The sequence below is a fragment of the Falco naumanni genome, chromosome 1 (genome assembly GCF_017639655.2).
Source record: "Falco naumanni isolate bFalNau1 chromosome 1, bFalNau1.pat, whole genome shotgun sequence".
In the NCBI taxonomy this organism is placed as follows: domain Eukaryota; kingdom Metazoa; phylum Chordata; class Aves; order Falconiformes; family Falconidae; genus Falco; species Falco naumanni.
Genome location: NC_054054.1, coordinates 85101143 through 85117188, shown reverse-complemented (window position 1 = coordinate 85117188; position 16046 = coordinate 85101143). Strand labels below are relative to the sequence as shown.

The window sequence follows — 16046 nt, the reverse complement described above, 5'->3', positions numbered from 1 at the left end:
AGCCTTTGTGCATCCCTCCATTTTTCTTACAAATCGTAAGACTAAATGTGTCTTGTGTGACTTGCACGTTTACAGCTGCCTTAAACAAAAGAGTATGCTTTGGAGACCATAGTAATTTTCTCACTTGAAGACAGAGCACCACGATATTTTCATTGCAGAAGGAATATTTCCTCATTAAGAAAAGCAATGGTGGGGTGCTGTCTTCAAATTGTGTATGCTGTTCTTTCACTGATGAGTACATATCTGTAATGCAGAAGCACTACTGAGGTCCAGCCATGACTTGCAGCTGTGCGTTGGCATTTTAAAGTTCCTTTCATTTCCCTTCCCTGGGTCCATGGCTGATTGTTGACTGCTATCACTTCCATGGAGAAAAGGGTATTCCTGTAAATTTCTGAACTGTCATGTTATGTTAACACTCCATGATATCACATCACAGGATAAAAAGAAGTAACAGAACAAGTCAGAGAATGAATTCAGCGTGGTATTTATTTTCCTTTTATATTTCCTTACATGCATCTGTTACAGTACACCTGAGATCCTTCTTTTGGCATTGAAGGATTTCTTCTAATGGTTTGAGATGGTGTTCCCCTTTCCTTTCTTAAAATATGCATACAGATTTAGTTCTGCTGACAATGTGAGATACGTATTGGAGGTATCCAAATGCCTTTCTGATGTAACTTTAAAAATCAGCTAGTTTTCATTCCTGTTTTATTTGGATAGGTTGTATAGTGTAAGAAAGTCAAGGTTTCAGGTCAAATAACATGAAGGGGTTTTAGTAGTTGTTGTTTGTGTCTCTGCGATAAAAACATGAGCGAGCCAAAATGTCAGACAATTTACTCTTCTGTCTGAAATAAAACTGAATTGTGAACTCCAAGTTCATGCACTGTTTCATTTTAATAGTGTCAGTTCTTGCTTGTTTTGCCCATGTCTCCCATTTTGAGTGAATTTAGTGCTAATAAAAGTGAGAGACTCTTAAAACTAGTCAGAGCCAGAAGCACCTGACAGTTACAGGGGTAGCTAAGCTCCCTGTCTTGTTTAGCTTGATCTAGACACTTGCCAAGGTTTAGTTCTCTGAAACAGCACCTGCCAGTTAAGTTGTTTGATAGTTCTATGATGTTGAAGTATGTGTCCTCTATTTTCTGTTCCTCCAGCTTTCTGAAAAATTCTTGGCTTCTGTTGTATTGCTTCTAAGCCTTCTGCTGTGGTCTCAAACACAAGCCATAGTCAAACAAGGTCACCTTGCTGATGTAACTCCAGAGGAGGTCCAGGGATAGTTGCCTCCCAGGCAGCCTGTGCACTCTTTTCCCTAGATTTCTAGCAAACCAACTGGCTGTCTTAATAAGAAATCACTGTGCAATTTTGGCCTGCATCCTTTTGGCCACAAGAAATCCTGCAGCAGCTGAATGTTCCCACCCGGAGACTTCTCTTGAAATATGGCAAAGCCCTGAGGAGCAGGAGCTCCAGCCGTGAGCCTTGTTGACTCCTTTGTAAAGCCAGCACTGGGGTGATGCCTGTTGTCTATTTCCTGGCTGTCCAGGCATGCTTAAATAACCCTTGAGGAGCGGGTGTCATGCAGCACATGTTACTAAGCTTCAGAAGTCCAAGGTGGTGAAAACCCCATTCTCTGCATACAGCACATCAGGGTGTAAAATGTGGTATAAAGTCAGATTCCTGATCTCTGTGGTTCTTGATGATTCTGTGCACTGAGAGGAATAGTCTTGTGAGCACTGGGGAAACTGAACTGGAAAATTTCATTTTTTTACACAAAATTTGTGGTGGAGCTTTTAACAAGCCAAAGTATTGTAAAGGCAGGGTCACTGGGGAAACACACAGCATGTTCTGTGTTTCTAGTATTTTTATTTTCATTCAGTGTGCAAGTTAATGCTCTGCCTTAGAAAGATGACTAGCTTAAGTCTATAATTAATTAATATTTGAGGAAAAGTTAGTCTTTGCAAAGAAACTTGGTTATGAGGTGCGATTTCTTAAGTTAAGAGTCCTCTGTGTATTATTGTGACCACCTCTGGTATATAGATTAGCATATATATGAAAATAACGCTTGGAAAATGAATTAGTGTTTCTTATCTCCCCTCCCCAGAAAGAAAGCTGGAAGACCCTTGCTCAGCAGAAGGTTAACAGTAGTGACAGAAGGGAAGGCAAAATCATTCTCCATTTTCTGTAGAGAATTATGATATAGCTGATATATTGGGTAGGGATCGCTTAAGCAATGACAAGAAGCCATTCAGTGGAGAAGAGCAGCAGAGCTGGCTACCCAGCACAAATACACATCTCTCCTTATATGTCTGAAGTAAACAGAGAAAATGAGGACAATTGTCACGCAGACATCAGGCAAAATCCAAATCCCCTTGGTCTAAGATGTGCACCTACAATTTTTAGTGGTGATGGTGTGGCAGGATTTATCAGTGAGGCATTAAGCAGCTTTAAATTACAGGAGATTTCATATCTCTGTATTGCTTACAAACAAGATTCCCTGTTTCTCAGCTTCTAGAAATGAAGCCCTCTGGAGTTGTGTTTTACCTGTGTGAGATGCCTTCAGGTTGTCAGATAGTTCCTTAATTAGTTTATTTTCTTCTTTGCTCCAAGGAATGAGTATATTACTTATTCTATGTTCCCAGACTTCTGTTAGTCTGCGTTTATGTATTTTGTCTTCAGAATGACCTAGCACTGGGCTAGCCTCTAGGGTAGTGTGAAACACACCTCTCTGGCAGAGACAGTAGCTCAGACTTGACTAATGGTAGAATATTAATAGCAGCAATAATAATTAAAACAGTGCACTAAAATACCCTTGGGTGCTGTTGCTAAGTTAGACTGTACCCCTAAAATTCCAGAGGAAAGGCATAAATTTTAGTAATTTCCATCCACAAAGTGAACAGTTGTCTCATTCAGCAACTGGAGTAAGCTTTCATCCCCGCTGCGGATGTTTCATTAGGACACAGTTCTCCCAGAGGGTCGTGGTGCAGTTTACATTAAACTCAAGATAAAAATGACATTGAAGCTTTGCTCCTGTATTTTCCACACTGCCTGAAAACAAATGCATGACCTACAGCTAGTTCATTGGCTTATTGCCTCGGTGTTATTAACCCACATGTACCCACGAGACAGGGAATTTGTGTTCTGTTTGCTCATAGAGGAGCACTCAACTCCTTTGCCTGACAGCTCTGGGAATCTCTGGAAGCAGTGGGGGAAAAGTTTCTCTGAGTACAGGTTCGAGCAAATAGTGTCTGTAGACGAGGAATGAAGGGCAGGGCTGTGAGCACAGCCTCAGTCAGCTGGGCAGACTGGTAATGGCAATAATCTGTTCCCACAGTGTGGAGCACTCACTTCTGCATTGCTTTCTGATGGCAAATTAATTTCAATCTGCAAACACTGAGAATGTGACTTCAAAAGTCTGTGCTCTGTAGGCAAGTAGGAAAAAACACCAGGTAATGTGGAGGGAAAAAGCAAATAGGCTCTCAGCAGACAGATCTTGACAGGAGCAGTGCAGGAATGTTGAAGTGCTATGATGGCCATAGCTCCTCTGAGTCAGGGAGAGACTAGCGTGTGTCCTTGGCCCACTCAAATTCACAATCATACTTAGGTATGTTGCCTGGTCTAGGATGTGTGTCTAATTTCCGTCAGCCTCAGTAAAGAGTAAACATATGCTGACCTCCTTTTCTGAATCAAGATAAGAACTCATAAATATAAAAAAATCCCCATACATTGAAGTGTTTTGCTGCTATGAAGTGTGCACCCTAGATCTTAGCTTTGCATTAGACAGTAAATGTGGCTGGATTAAAAAAAAAAAAATTATTTCTAAATGTAACCAAAATTTAATTAAAATGCAAGGTTTTTTTTCTGAAGTGCCCAAAATAATTAGAAGGTAAGAAACTGTTGTTAACATTTAACTTCTAAATGCATGAAATTGTTGAATGCTGTGCTATTCACCTCTAGCTAGCCTTTAATTTAAACAAAAGCTATAAAAGTGCAATTTGGCTTCAGTCCAATGAAGCACTTAAATATGTTCCTGGTTTTAAGTGTATGAGTAACCCCAGTGAAGTTAAGACATGCTTAACTGCTTTACTTGAATAGGACATTTCGTAAAGTAGTTATAATATACAAAGAACAGTCCTGTAAATATCACTGGGAAAGATACAAAGAGGAGTAAAGTTCGATCTGACTGCTCTTAGGTTTTCAGCAAGCTGGTTTTGCCCAGTGATTTATCCTGCAGGGTCCTGATCCAAAGTTTATTCAGGTATTTTGATGTGCTCCATCATTTGTTGTTACAGAGGCTTAGTTTGGCAGGCAGTTCCCTAGCCCTGCCTACTGAGGGAAATACATACAGCACATGCACCTTCATTTATCCTCTCTGCTTGACTCAGAGGCATGCCTTTTTATAAACATGCTGCTACTCCACCAGGCGCTCTGCTCAATCCCATATAAAGCATCTAAACATCATGGATTTAATTCTTCCATTTTCAAGTGCTAAATCAATGTTCTTTATGCATTTGTTCTTGGAACACTGCTCTATTTGAACCATAATTCTTCCCACATGCCGTAAACTTGGTCTGTTTTCACTCTGATAGAAACTGATCATTTAAAGCAAGAGGGAAAACCCTGTGACTACTGTTTGAACACTTAAAGGCCATTGCTGGTTAGTCAGATCAGCTCCTGCGTCACCTCACCACGCCGAGTGCTGTGATTACCAGGGAAACACTATCTTTCAGGGCTACAACCAGCCCTGCAACTGCTAGGACAAGGCAAAATTAAGAGCTTCTTACTACAGCTTTGGCAGGCAGTTGAGGGGATGGGTTTACTCAGTTTATGAGTGACCTCCCATTTGGTTGTTTATTCCTCTAACTGTCCTGTATTTGTACATAGATAGAAAGAAACATTCTGCTGCATAACTGCATTTGACCAGAGATTAAAGCTGGTCTTCTGTGAAATACACTGGAGCCATTAAAGAAAGGATTGCTTGCCAAACATTATTGTATGTCCTCCCAAGACCATAAAAAACATTGTTAGCTGAAGTAATAGTGGAAAATGATTGCATTCCGCTATCCTACTCCTTACCACCACACTGCAACGTGACAGCAAACCTGTAATGAAATCCAGAAAGAGCTCTGCAGCAGTTACCTTGAAAACTTTTTTATTGCCCTACATTTCTTGATAACACTGTGACACTCAGCCTCTGCCCAGCACCAACAGCACTGGCTGAGGGAGTGAGATAGCCAAAATTAAACAAAAGGACCTTGAATTTTTAATATTAAATACTTGCAGTAAATTTTTTAATAGTCAAGGATAACTTTCTCTATTTACATATTACTGTCTGAATAACAGATAGCTTCAAGGGCACAGCAAAGTGTTCTGTGTAAATGGAAGATGGTGAGTCTACTCTTATACATTATTTATTGAAAATTATTCCTTTGATTTCATCCACTCCACTATTTTTCCCTTACGCCTGTCATGGACTTGAAGTACTATGGGAGAGACATTTCAGAGAAGGTGGTATCTTAAGATATGCAGTCCACTTTTGGTTATTTGGGCAGTTACCTTCTCACTTCTTGCAGACATGCTGGGTTAATTCTTCCTTTGCCATAAAGATCCTTTTTTGGGATCTTGATGCATCAGCTTGAGTGGAAGAGTACTTCTTAATGGGAAATGTGCTAGAATTCACCGTTGGAAATGCAGCTAAATAGCTGGCTTCACATTGCTACTGGAGAGTAATAACCCTTGGTGGCAGGAACAAGAAGTGGTGCCACAGGGTAGCAGCCAGTTTTGCGAATGCACCCTAGAAAATGTTTTCTGGCTTCTTGAATGGCTCTCTGTGAACCTTCCTTATGTGAAATAGGAGGTCTTAGTTTTGGCAAAGCACTGAGATAAGAGTGCGTTCTCTCTCCTCCATAGACAGCATAGTTCCCAGAATGAAGTTTCAAAAATTTGCACAAGAGGTAGTGTTTTCTGACTATGTTTTGCTGGTAAGAACTTTGGATCAAAGCAGTGCTATTGCGAATTGGCAAAATGCCTGTAGTTTTGCCTTTATTTAGTATCACTTCATTGGTTTCACTGATGTTTATATTTCAATTCAAGTTCAAAGTGCTGTCCAATCTCAAAGCAGAGTTTTGCGAGAAACCCCCCCCCCCCCCCCCCCCTTTTTTTTTTTTTTTAAACAACTCTTGTCTGGTTTTTACTTTTAAAGGATGCAAGCTAAAAATCCAGTTGGAACAGAGACCAGGATCTTTCAGAAATCCTGAGACTCACTTGACAAATCTAAATAAGCCATTAGTGTTTAATCACCTAAAATTAGGCAGAATGCGTCTCACTTGGAATTTTGTGGGGCTCTTCCTTAAATTTAGGTGCACCAACATTAAAAATAAAATTGCATGGGGGATACATTTTCTTTGGGGATTTTTGGAAAAGCATTTGAAAACAGATTTCAGTTTCTCCATTAATTTCCAATCAGCCTAATGCTTTGTGATGCAGCATGCATACAGCCACAGGCAGATCTGAATGGGCACACTAGGGGATAGAGTGGAAATTTCTTACAGATGGTATTTCAAAACATATTAGTGACTCAAGATAAGTTACCAAAAAAAGGCAAATATTGTTTGCTACATAAGGATCTGAGCATGAGCTTTTAGTCATTTTTCATGTTAATAAAGAGGCTCATTTTAAAAGTGATTTGAACTAGTTTTAGCATTTTTATATGTATAAATCAATATGAGTATTAGACATGATGGCATGTTTCTGGTATTGTTTGCCTGAGGAAAGCCGTAAATAGCTCAGTGAAATAGAAGGCCTCCTATATTATGTGTGTGGCAGCTACTTTCAAAGAGTCTAATAATCCTAAATGTAAGGGTTAATATTCTTTACAAGTGGGGCTGTCTTCATGCTGTGTATGTTAACTATGCATATATATTGTCCTATCAGTCACTGATTGACAATTCTCAGGGCTTCCTACCATGCACATAAAATAATTTGTCATAGGGAAGGAAAGAATAAAGCCAAATAGAGCAGCATGTTAAAAACCAAAAGGTACAGACATGTTGTGCTTTTTGTGTGGTGAGAAATCAGTCCCAGTTGCACTGGCCTGGAGTTTAAAAGGAAAGGAAAAAGGACAAAAATGAATGTCTGATTCTTAGGAAACACTTGTCCCATGTGTGTTATTGCGACTTCATGGGGATCTTTAACCTATCTGTGGAACTGCCTGTGTCCCGGCTTCAGAGGGTTCTCTCCTTCATGGAAGTATTACAGGATCGAAATCCTGTAAATTTGGCCTTTTCTGTAGGAAATAGGACAGAGAGGAGACAGTTCTAAGGTATGAAAGACATTCATTTTAAAAAGGCTGCCCCTGTTCTTCATTCTGCAAATCCTATAGGCATGAAGTCCAATTGTTCAGCCTGGGAATGTGGGAAATTCCTGGGACCAGATATGTGTGCTGGTAAACGCATGGAGTATTGCAATCGTTTGTTTCTGGTTGATATTAAAGGACACTTTTCATTGATACAGGAAGTGTTTGAGATTAGCACGGAACTGAGGGTTTGGCCTGATTTCTTTCTGGTGAATGTGAGTGATTTTTGCCTTGGACTTTTAGATGCCAAATAAGGAAAAATGTGTCCAGGCAGCATGGAGGAAAAGCTGCTTGGAATTCCTGCAGTATGGAGTAGATTTAAGTACTGTCTTTATTGTAATCCTGGAAATGACCATCAGTATCACTGTACCAGGAAAGCTGGAGGACAGATTATTTTAGTTGATTTCCCCTGACTCCCCTTTAATGTGAAGCACTGAGACACTGTGGGAGAAGGAACAGACACAGTTTGTACTCGGGAACAGTTGTGTAGGTATCTTTTTTTTAATTAATTTCTTCTTCAGAGATAACTGCTGAGGACGTGCTGCATGGAGTGTGGCCAAGGGAGCAGCTGTAGTCAGGTAGAAGTTGTTCAGGGAAGCTCACTGTTTACAGACTGTAAAGTCTGGAGAGAGGAGCGTTTTAAGTAACGCAGACTATGAAGATGATCCCTCAAGCAATAGAAAGGCTAGTCATTTCTTCAGCATTTCATTTAGTTCTTGAAAAACTGTCATTCAGTTTGTTCTTTCAAGAATCAGGCAGTAAAGCTCAAAAATGGCTTTCATTGCTTGGGCAAATGCTTTCTTTGTTGAGGACCCAAAAACCAGATGGATGGGAAGTCAGCATTAATGCTAAATGTCCAAATACTGACAGGAGTGTTATAGCACTTGCAGAGGTGAAGTGAAAATTATCCCAATTTCTTTAACTGTTACTCAGGGGAGGAAATTCACCCACCAAATCCTTTGTTCATCAGTGTTTATGACTTTTTTGAGCTGCCTAGACTATCAAGCTTACAGCAGCCACAAGAATTGCACCATAACTTGTATCTGCACCTTCCCAAATAAATTCAGAAAAAAGGAGGTGTTGATTTTTTTTAGGTATGATAAATAAAAGTGAAGGCTGTTCTATGAAGCAACACAGACTTCAAAGAAACAGCCATGGTAAAAAGGTATCTTCTGGTATCACCATACTTTCTGTTTTTTTTCTGAAAACAACAGTTGCTTCTCTTTTTTAGTGTAGTTGTAAATACAATGGGCTGCTTCTCTCAAGATATGTAGAGCATCAGTGTTCTGTACTGCTGCTCCCTTGTTCACAGCTGTGAGCATTTATATTATGTGATTCTTAGTGAATGCTGTCTTTGAGCTGGAAAACAGGAGGAAGAAGTAAGAGCAAGTCTTCAACACAAAAATTTACTGTTTGGTTGGGTTTGGTTATTCTTCCTTTTGGATAGGGCAGAAAAATCCATCCTTACTAGGAAGAGAATGTTATGGTATAATACAGTTAATACCTTCTATTGAGAGGGAGAATTAATTAGGAAGAAGTTGGAGGCCTCTGCCTGACAGATTCATGATCAATGAAGCTAATCAGTTTTGTAGCCTGTCATTGCTTTTGCGGTGGATGGGCCAGCAGTTGAATCCCATGCTGGGGAAGGAGATGTTTGCAGCTTGTCACATCTTCACTATTATGCCGATGTGGAACAAGAATGTAATGTTAGTTTATTGCTGCATCTGAAAAGTTACTATTACATCTAGCACTAGCTGCAAAGCCTCAGTGGTTTTCTGTAGAAAGAAATCAGGCATTGAACTAGCTACTAAATTTAGTGATTTAGCTGTTGTAAGTTGCCTGTGCCTACAGAAGTCAGAGCAGCGTTTAGGTACTAGAAGGTAACCATCTATGTAAGCCCGAGCCCCTGAGCCTTTGGTTTAACTGCGTTCAAAATACATATTGACCTGGTGATTAAAAGTGGTATTTGTTAGCATTAACAAGCAAGGTTTCAGTAATCTTCTGAATATTTATCTTTGTCCTTTTATTGATCGTGTACCCAATGAAGTGGTGTTCCGCCTCTTTCCCCTGTTGAGGCTATAAAACATGAACACAGACCATTCTGCAGCTTTCAAGGTATGGAGCATGTTGGGCTTCTTGATGTGCCAGAACTACAGAGGAGGTTTCTTCATGCCCAGCGATTTCATCAAGTATGTAAAGGAGAGAAAACCACAGTCATCTCCATCTCAGTGGTTCATTGGAAGAACATATTTTGTATTAAATACTTTTAAAGATTCATGAAGTAGCTTTAATTTTGTTTGCATTTCTTCCTGAAGGGTAAAGCTGTCAGAAATCTCTAAATGCATTGCCTAATCCATTTCCAAACTCAGTATATTAAGGTCTGCAAGCAAAACTAATTTTTGGAGTTTAGCAAGTATACAGACAGGAGAAAGACAGCAGGAAAGATTTTTCTTTCCTTGGTAATGCACTGAAGTACCCACATGGCTATAGTGTCAGTCCTTCACAAAAAATAGCGCAACTCAAATGGAACGTAAGACCAGCCCTGATAAATAGAGGGCTTCACGTTTCTGTTGGATCAGATACCAATAGAGTGAATACATCTGTCAAGGAATGAAGGTTCAGACAAAAGAAAATTTCCTTCCATTTATTGCCTACATGCTCCCAGGACTGCCACAACAGGCTTATGTGCAACTGAGAAGCTTTTGTTTTCTCGTTGTCCCTGTTTCTAAACTGTGACCTTTTTTGTGTTACTACATGAATTTTTTCCCAAGGTTCTGGTCTGCCAGCTGAAGAGGCTTTCCTGTTTTCTTTTGCCTGCATAGACAGTGCTCACAGCTGGGCTCAGGGGGCTGGCTGGGAGACGTTCATTTAAGGAACCGGTTCAGTGCAAGGGAAGAATGAGTGAAAATCATCTCCAGAATAGAGAAAAATGATCTGACATCAAGCTGTCTGTCACGTACAAAGGAAATACCTCTGGGTTGCCAGCCGAGCTCTGCAGTAACGAATATAGAGCAAAAACATTCAAAGACTCTTTGCAGGGTAACAGCAGGATGCCTCAGGTTTGATGCTTGGCATGTTGTATGAAAGGTGCCTCAAGGGCGGTTTCACGTATCAGGTCTAATCCATCCTCAGCTAGTCCATGGAAATGATTAGCCATGGCATTGTCAGCCTTTGCTTGGAATTGCTCATCCTAGATGCACCCAGCTGTGTGTGTCTGCAGCATACCTGTCTGCCCCGGAGAGAGGCACTGCTTCTCATGCAGACCTGAACTCCTTTGCTGGTGGTACACTGTGAGACCAGATGACAGTTCACAACACTAATTTAGAATCACAGTAATATTAGATGTGAGCTGTGCCTGCCCAGCTTAGACCATCGTTAGCTACCACAGAGGTCAAATGAATGCTCTAAATTCTTCCCGAACTCGGTATTGTTAGACAGATGTTAATGGGGCCAAGTTTCAGCTATCAATTACTGTAATTGTCCTCCCTCACCCAGTTGCCACAGTCCGTAATGTGATCAGACCTAGTGCAGAGAAGTGGAAAGTGGGGTGGTACCCAGCTCCCTTCCCTGGCATGTGCTGGGTGTAGTGCTGGTGTGGTGGGCTCCCCAAGCAGGGTGGCCAAGCACAAGCAGTGCTGCCTTAAGCACCCAGGCACTTTACTGCACAGTATCAGGGCTACCAGAAATGGATATTTTCTTAATTTCTTACCAAAGTCCTTTTGGTGGTAAGATTGAAGGATATAAGAGTGTGCCTTGCTAGGACACCTTCCTACAGTTTGATGTCTTCACCTTCTGGTTACTTTTTTTGTCAAAAGAAATAATTAAAATGACTAATCTTTTTTTGAAACTTGTCTGTAGTTAGCTCATAGCTTTCTTACCTCACGCTTTCATTCTGTCTCCAAGACTGCTGCTCCAGTCATTTTCTGTGAGGATGCCCTATGCCTTATTGAAAGTCAGTAGGCTTGCTATAGCCTTACTTTTTTCCTAGGTCTTCTCTGGAATTAAGTCTGTCCTGCTGCCATGCTCCAGGACCAACGTCAAGGGATGCACCAAGGAGGACTTCATGTGTCCTCCTGACACTGACTTTCTCAACCTTGCATGCAGGCACAGGTGACGGGATGTTCTGTTGCAGTGCATTTGGTCAGTTGTCAGCATCTGGCCAAGCAAAGGTGCTGTAAGGTGGCAGAGGCAGGGTTATGCTTTGGTGGTAGTGCATTGTTGTGCATGACTTGCTAATGTCACTGACTGGCTCACAGTGACAATTGCTGGTTAGGGTTTCTTGGAATAAGGAAGTTTTAACTGTAAATTGCTGCATCTGGTATCTACAAAATACATTGGGAAGCATTTGGGTGACAATCCAGCAAAGCACGTAAGCACCCACTGGTTTTTAAAGGAAAGACCCTTTGACTGGGGTTGCTCATGCTCTCAGACATCATCAGAAGTGTTTGTTAGTGGACCAGTACTTTCTCTTGACTACCTCAGCACATCCATCTCATTTTCTGACGTGACTGAAGGAGCTGGGAGTTCAAGGTTGACTGGAAGTCTGCAGGAAATAAACTCCTAAATCACTGCTGTGCTTTGAAAAGTCAACTCAGCTGGACAGCTTCTTTTGCTGTTCTTAATCCTTGCTGTAATAAATGAAATTATGACAGCTTTTAAATCACTGCTAAATTCTGAGGTTTGCCTTTTCCCATCTAGATGTTCCTGTTGCAGCGGGGTTACCCAAGATATTCTGGTAAGTAATGGTTGGAGTGCTCTTTCTAAATGCAAACAGACATAACACAGTTTTTCAACTATGTCCTGCTAACAAAGGAAGGGGAGAACTAACAGAAGGAAGGTTGCAGTGAGAAGTGATAGGAATGACTTAACCCAGGTGGGATAACAAATTCAAACCAGCCTTTTATCTAAAGCAGTCCATGATGCCTTACAACGTAAGTAATCATTGATAGCCAAGGCATGAAGAGTCTTGTGAACCAGTGAGACCATGGAGTCACACTTAGGATAATAATGCATTGATTTAATATGACAAAGAACAAATAAATCAGAAGTGGAGGTTATGGTTTAGGTGTGCTGGTTTTAAAGATTGAATTAGAAATAACGATTTTCTCAGAATTATGTGGGAGGATGGAGGAAAAGCACTGAGGATTAGTCCTGCTCAACCTTTCAGTCTCGACAGGACTATGTGGCTAGCTGCCCAGGTGTTCCAGTTCACTTGCCATTAGAACAAGTACTTTTTACTCCAGAAAAGTTCATCAAAATTTCTTGATCAGAAGCTAAAGGAAGCCCAGCCTAATCTGCTGATGTCTTGTACTATTTCAGTGGTTCCCTGTCTTTTCATAGGCAAAATACTTTGGTCCTTCCAGACATCCCTCTCTGCTTCTGACATTTGTGTTCATCCTACTTGTCCTTTGATTGCTTGTCTCTCTACATTGCAAGTGCTGCTTTGACTGCCCTATATTCACTGCTGTACTTCCTCCTCCTTGGCCACAGTCTCCTTGCTGTCTCCAGACTTCAGCTACATGGTTTCTTTGCTTCCCTTCTTTTCTGCTATCTCTGAGTGCTGATGCGTGACCCCACCAGGATGCATGGCCTGAGTTGGGCTCCCTCCTCCGCCTCACTTCCACCAGTAATGCACCCACTCCCTGGGTACCAGTCTGATTTACTGAGATGCAATTTGCTATGCCCTGCTGATACAAGTGAGGCTCTGATGCAAACTTCTGTCAGATCAAAGATGTCCCTCATCAAGGGGAATCATGCAAGGTCCATGTTTTTAGCTGATGGCTCTGCTGTTAGTGAAGTATTCCTGATGGACTTCTTTGATATGTTGGTGTGGTCAACAAGAAAATCACGTTAAAAAAGAAGTTCAAAAAGGAGGCTGTGTCAGAGCATTCACACCTCCTGTAAATCTTTGTCCTTGTTCTGGGTTTATTTTTAGACTGTGTAAGATTTGTGCTTAGCCAGAAGTTTTACACAGTGGTCTTCTGTGTGGCACAGGCCTCCAGCAAGCGACCGGTAAATAGCTGTGGCAACACTAATCAATGGCAAGTACTCGGGTCTCCAAGCGAATAGTGCTGGGATGAGTAGGAATTACGAATAATTGCACTATACTAGGTTTCATAACTAATTTCCAGAGGTTACCCAACAGTCAAGTATTTGTCACCCTCCCCATCCCCATGACTGCTGGTAGTGGGGAAAAAAAAGTGATTGTTATGCCAAAGTAATGAGCAAAGAGGTCATAAAGTTTGATAAGAGCAGGAAAAGTTATTTCCTGTGATATCATTAGCAGTGTTTTGGAGAGTAGGTTCACTAATTGCTATGGTAATTCTGAATGGCTTTTGACTGTGAGAACAAGTAGGTAATTTTTTAAAGTTAGCATCTTGCTAGTGGGAGAGAATTCCACTAAAATAAGGCAGTACGGTGTTACAGAGGGGCACAGGCTGGGGGCTTGGGAAGCAGAGGTTCTGCTTTATGCTGTGTGACTTCTCCAGACCTCGGGTTTTCTTCTCAAAATGGTCTATATGTACATATATGCTTCAGTGCATTTGAGCAAGCACAAAAACAAACTGTGAATCTCGGGATGTAGCTGTCCACCAAGGTGACATCTCACATGGAGCAGATCTGTTTTGCAAATATTTCAGCAAGTATGTCTGTACAGCAAACATCATGTATTTGTTATCGCTGCACAAACTGCAGAATCAGAAAGGGCTGCAAGTCCTCTTTGTACAGGCAAATGCAAAATTTGCTTGAGCAGGTCTTGCTTTTAAAAGTATGAGATCTAATTATGAGTTAACAGCAGACTTTGTGATGGTTCCCCTGGGAGCACAGACAGGCTACAGTTTTGTGGGCCGCCTTCAGGTTGTTTTTGAGCAAAGTCATTGATAATTCTTTTGGTTTTCAATAGATGCTTTTAAACCTTCCAGAGAATGAAAGCCGCTACAAGTCTGTGTGCATCCAGATGTACTTTTGTTTTAACTGGGTTGACAGAAAGGTTGCTGCTCCTAGCTGTTTTGCTTCTTTTGAGATTAACACATCTTTCTTTGGTGTTGGAAAGAACAAAGCCTGCAAGTTCCTATACACTGGAGAGCAATGAGGAGAGGACACTCTTCAGTGTATTTTACTTCCTAGTGGCTGCTTGGGTTTTAATTCTTTCTTTCTTCTCTCCAGGTGCAAACAGATGACCTACCCAGATGACCTGCCCCAGATCTCTGTGGTCTTCATATTTGTAAATGAGGCACTCTCTGTTATCCTGCGCTCTGTGCACAGCGTTGTGAATCACACCCCGTCACACTTGCTCAAGGAGATCATCCTGGTTGATGACAACAGCGACAATGGTGAACACACATATCTTTTCCTCTAAGTACTGTATCCTGTCTGGTTAATGTACATGAAATGTAAATCAAAGGAAGTTTGATTGCTACTAACTGAAATGGTTTGGGGGGGGTTTCTTGTTTGTTTGTTTTTTTCTTAATGTTGGGATGAAACAGCATTGAGTCGTTCTGCATGTAAACAGCCGAGGGAGGAAGGTCATACATGCCACCACTGATTTATGGCTAATAAGCTAGATCCTAAGTTGGTGTAAATTAATGTTACCTTTGTTGAAGTCAGTAGAATTTATGGTAGTTTGTTTGCTGATGAGAGTGTTGATTGAGCCACTTGCACAAAGCTGTGAGTAAATATTAACTGTTTATATATAAAAAAAAAACATTATGTGGATAAACCCTGCTGATTTCAATCCTCACAGGTTGAATGACATTTGTATAGGCAATCTTAATATAAAAATGACACTTTCTCCAAATTTTCAAATCCAGAGGAATATCATCGTTAATAGACTAAAAGTCTAAATTCTGCTTCCAAGGAAAAGTGGTGGTACAGATTCTCCTTAAGGATGGTTTCCATTTTTTTACATGGCAGCACACTCTGCTTTTTTCATTATTTTAAATAGGTGTTGAAAATATCAGATTTTGAGTCTGGGTGTTTGGGGGGGGGCGGGTGGGGTGGTTAGAGGTAGGAGTACATTAGACTATGAGAATGAACCAGAATGGGCACAAAGCACATGAAACTTTCAGGTCATCTGGTTCATTAATGTAAAAATAACACTTCTGTTATCAGCAATCAAAACTCAAAATATTGGTGAGCATATGGGGTGCTTTTGATCAGCATGTTTCCCAGGGTGGCTGGGTATGAAGAACTTTTAGGATACTGGTGACAAGTAGTGTTGTTGTGGTTTAAGTTGTTAACTGTTGCATCTTTTAAATCATATTTGTTAAAATAAGGCTCAAGTTTAGCATTTCCTCCACAGATCAACAGCTCTAAACCTTTCAGTCTTAAGTTGCCATTCCTCTTCAAGATCCCTGAAGAGAAATGAGGGTTGAGAAAACAAATCCCTAACACAAAAATAAGTTTCAAAACCTGTAGGTTTAAGAAATCTTTAGTCCAATTCTGCTTTCAGTTATGGCAGTGTAATCTATGGAGTAATTATGTGAGATTGCAAGGTGTTTGAGTCAATGTAATACAGAGGAGAATTGGACTTAGTGTTTCTCAGTGAACTTTTATATGGCTTTTCTCTGTCATTCTTTAGATAGCTGGAGATTTATCAGGTCTTTGATTCCAATGATAATGATTCTACTGTGTAATATAGATCAGAAGAACGAGGCTTCTAATGTCCTGGAAGCTTCTACTAGTTCTCCTAATAAATATATTT

The 16046-nt window shown here is 40.7% G+C and overlaps 1 protein-coding gene across 4 annotated transcripts in view; it reads left to right on the top strand.

The window, feature by feature from the left end:
• The window catches only part of GALNT9 (polypeptide N-acetylgalactosaminyltransferase 9), a 323797-nt gene that overhangs the window by 204891 nt on the left and 102860 nt on the right, over nucleotides 1-16046 (top strand). For 3 of the 4 annotated variants that reach the window (XM_040602335.1, XM_040602327.1, XM_040602344.1), the window contains one exon: nucleotides 14510-14676. In XM_040602335.1, the coding sequence (XP_040458269.1) occupies nucleotides 14510-14676 (167 nt within the window). Of the gene's footprint in view, nucleotides 1-12043; nucleotides 12081-14509; nucleotides 14677-16046 lie in introns of all 4 variants that reach the window. The other variant, XM_040602352.1, reaches the window with a different exon arrangement.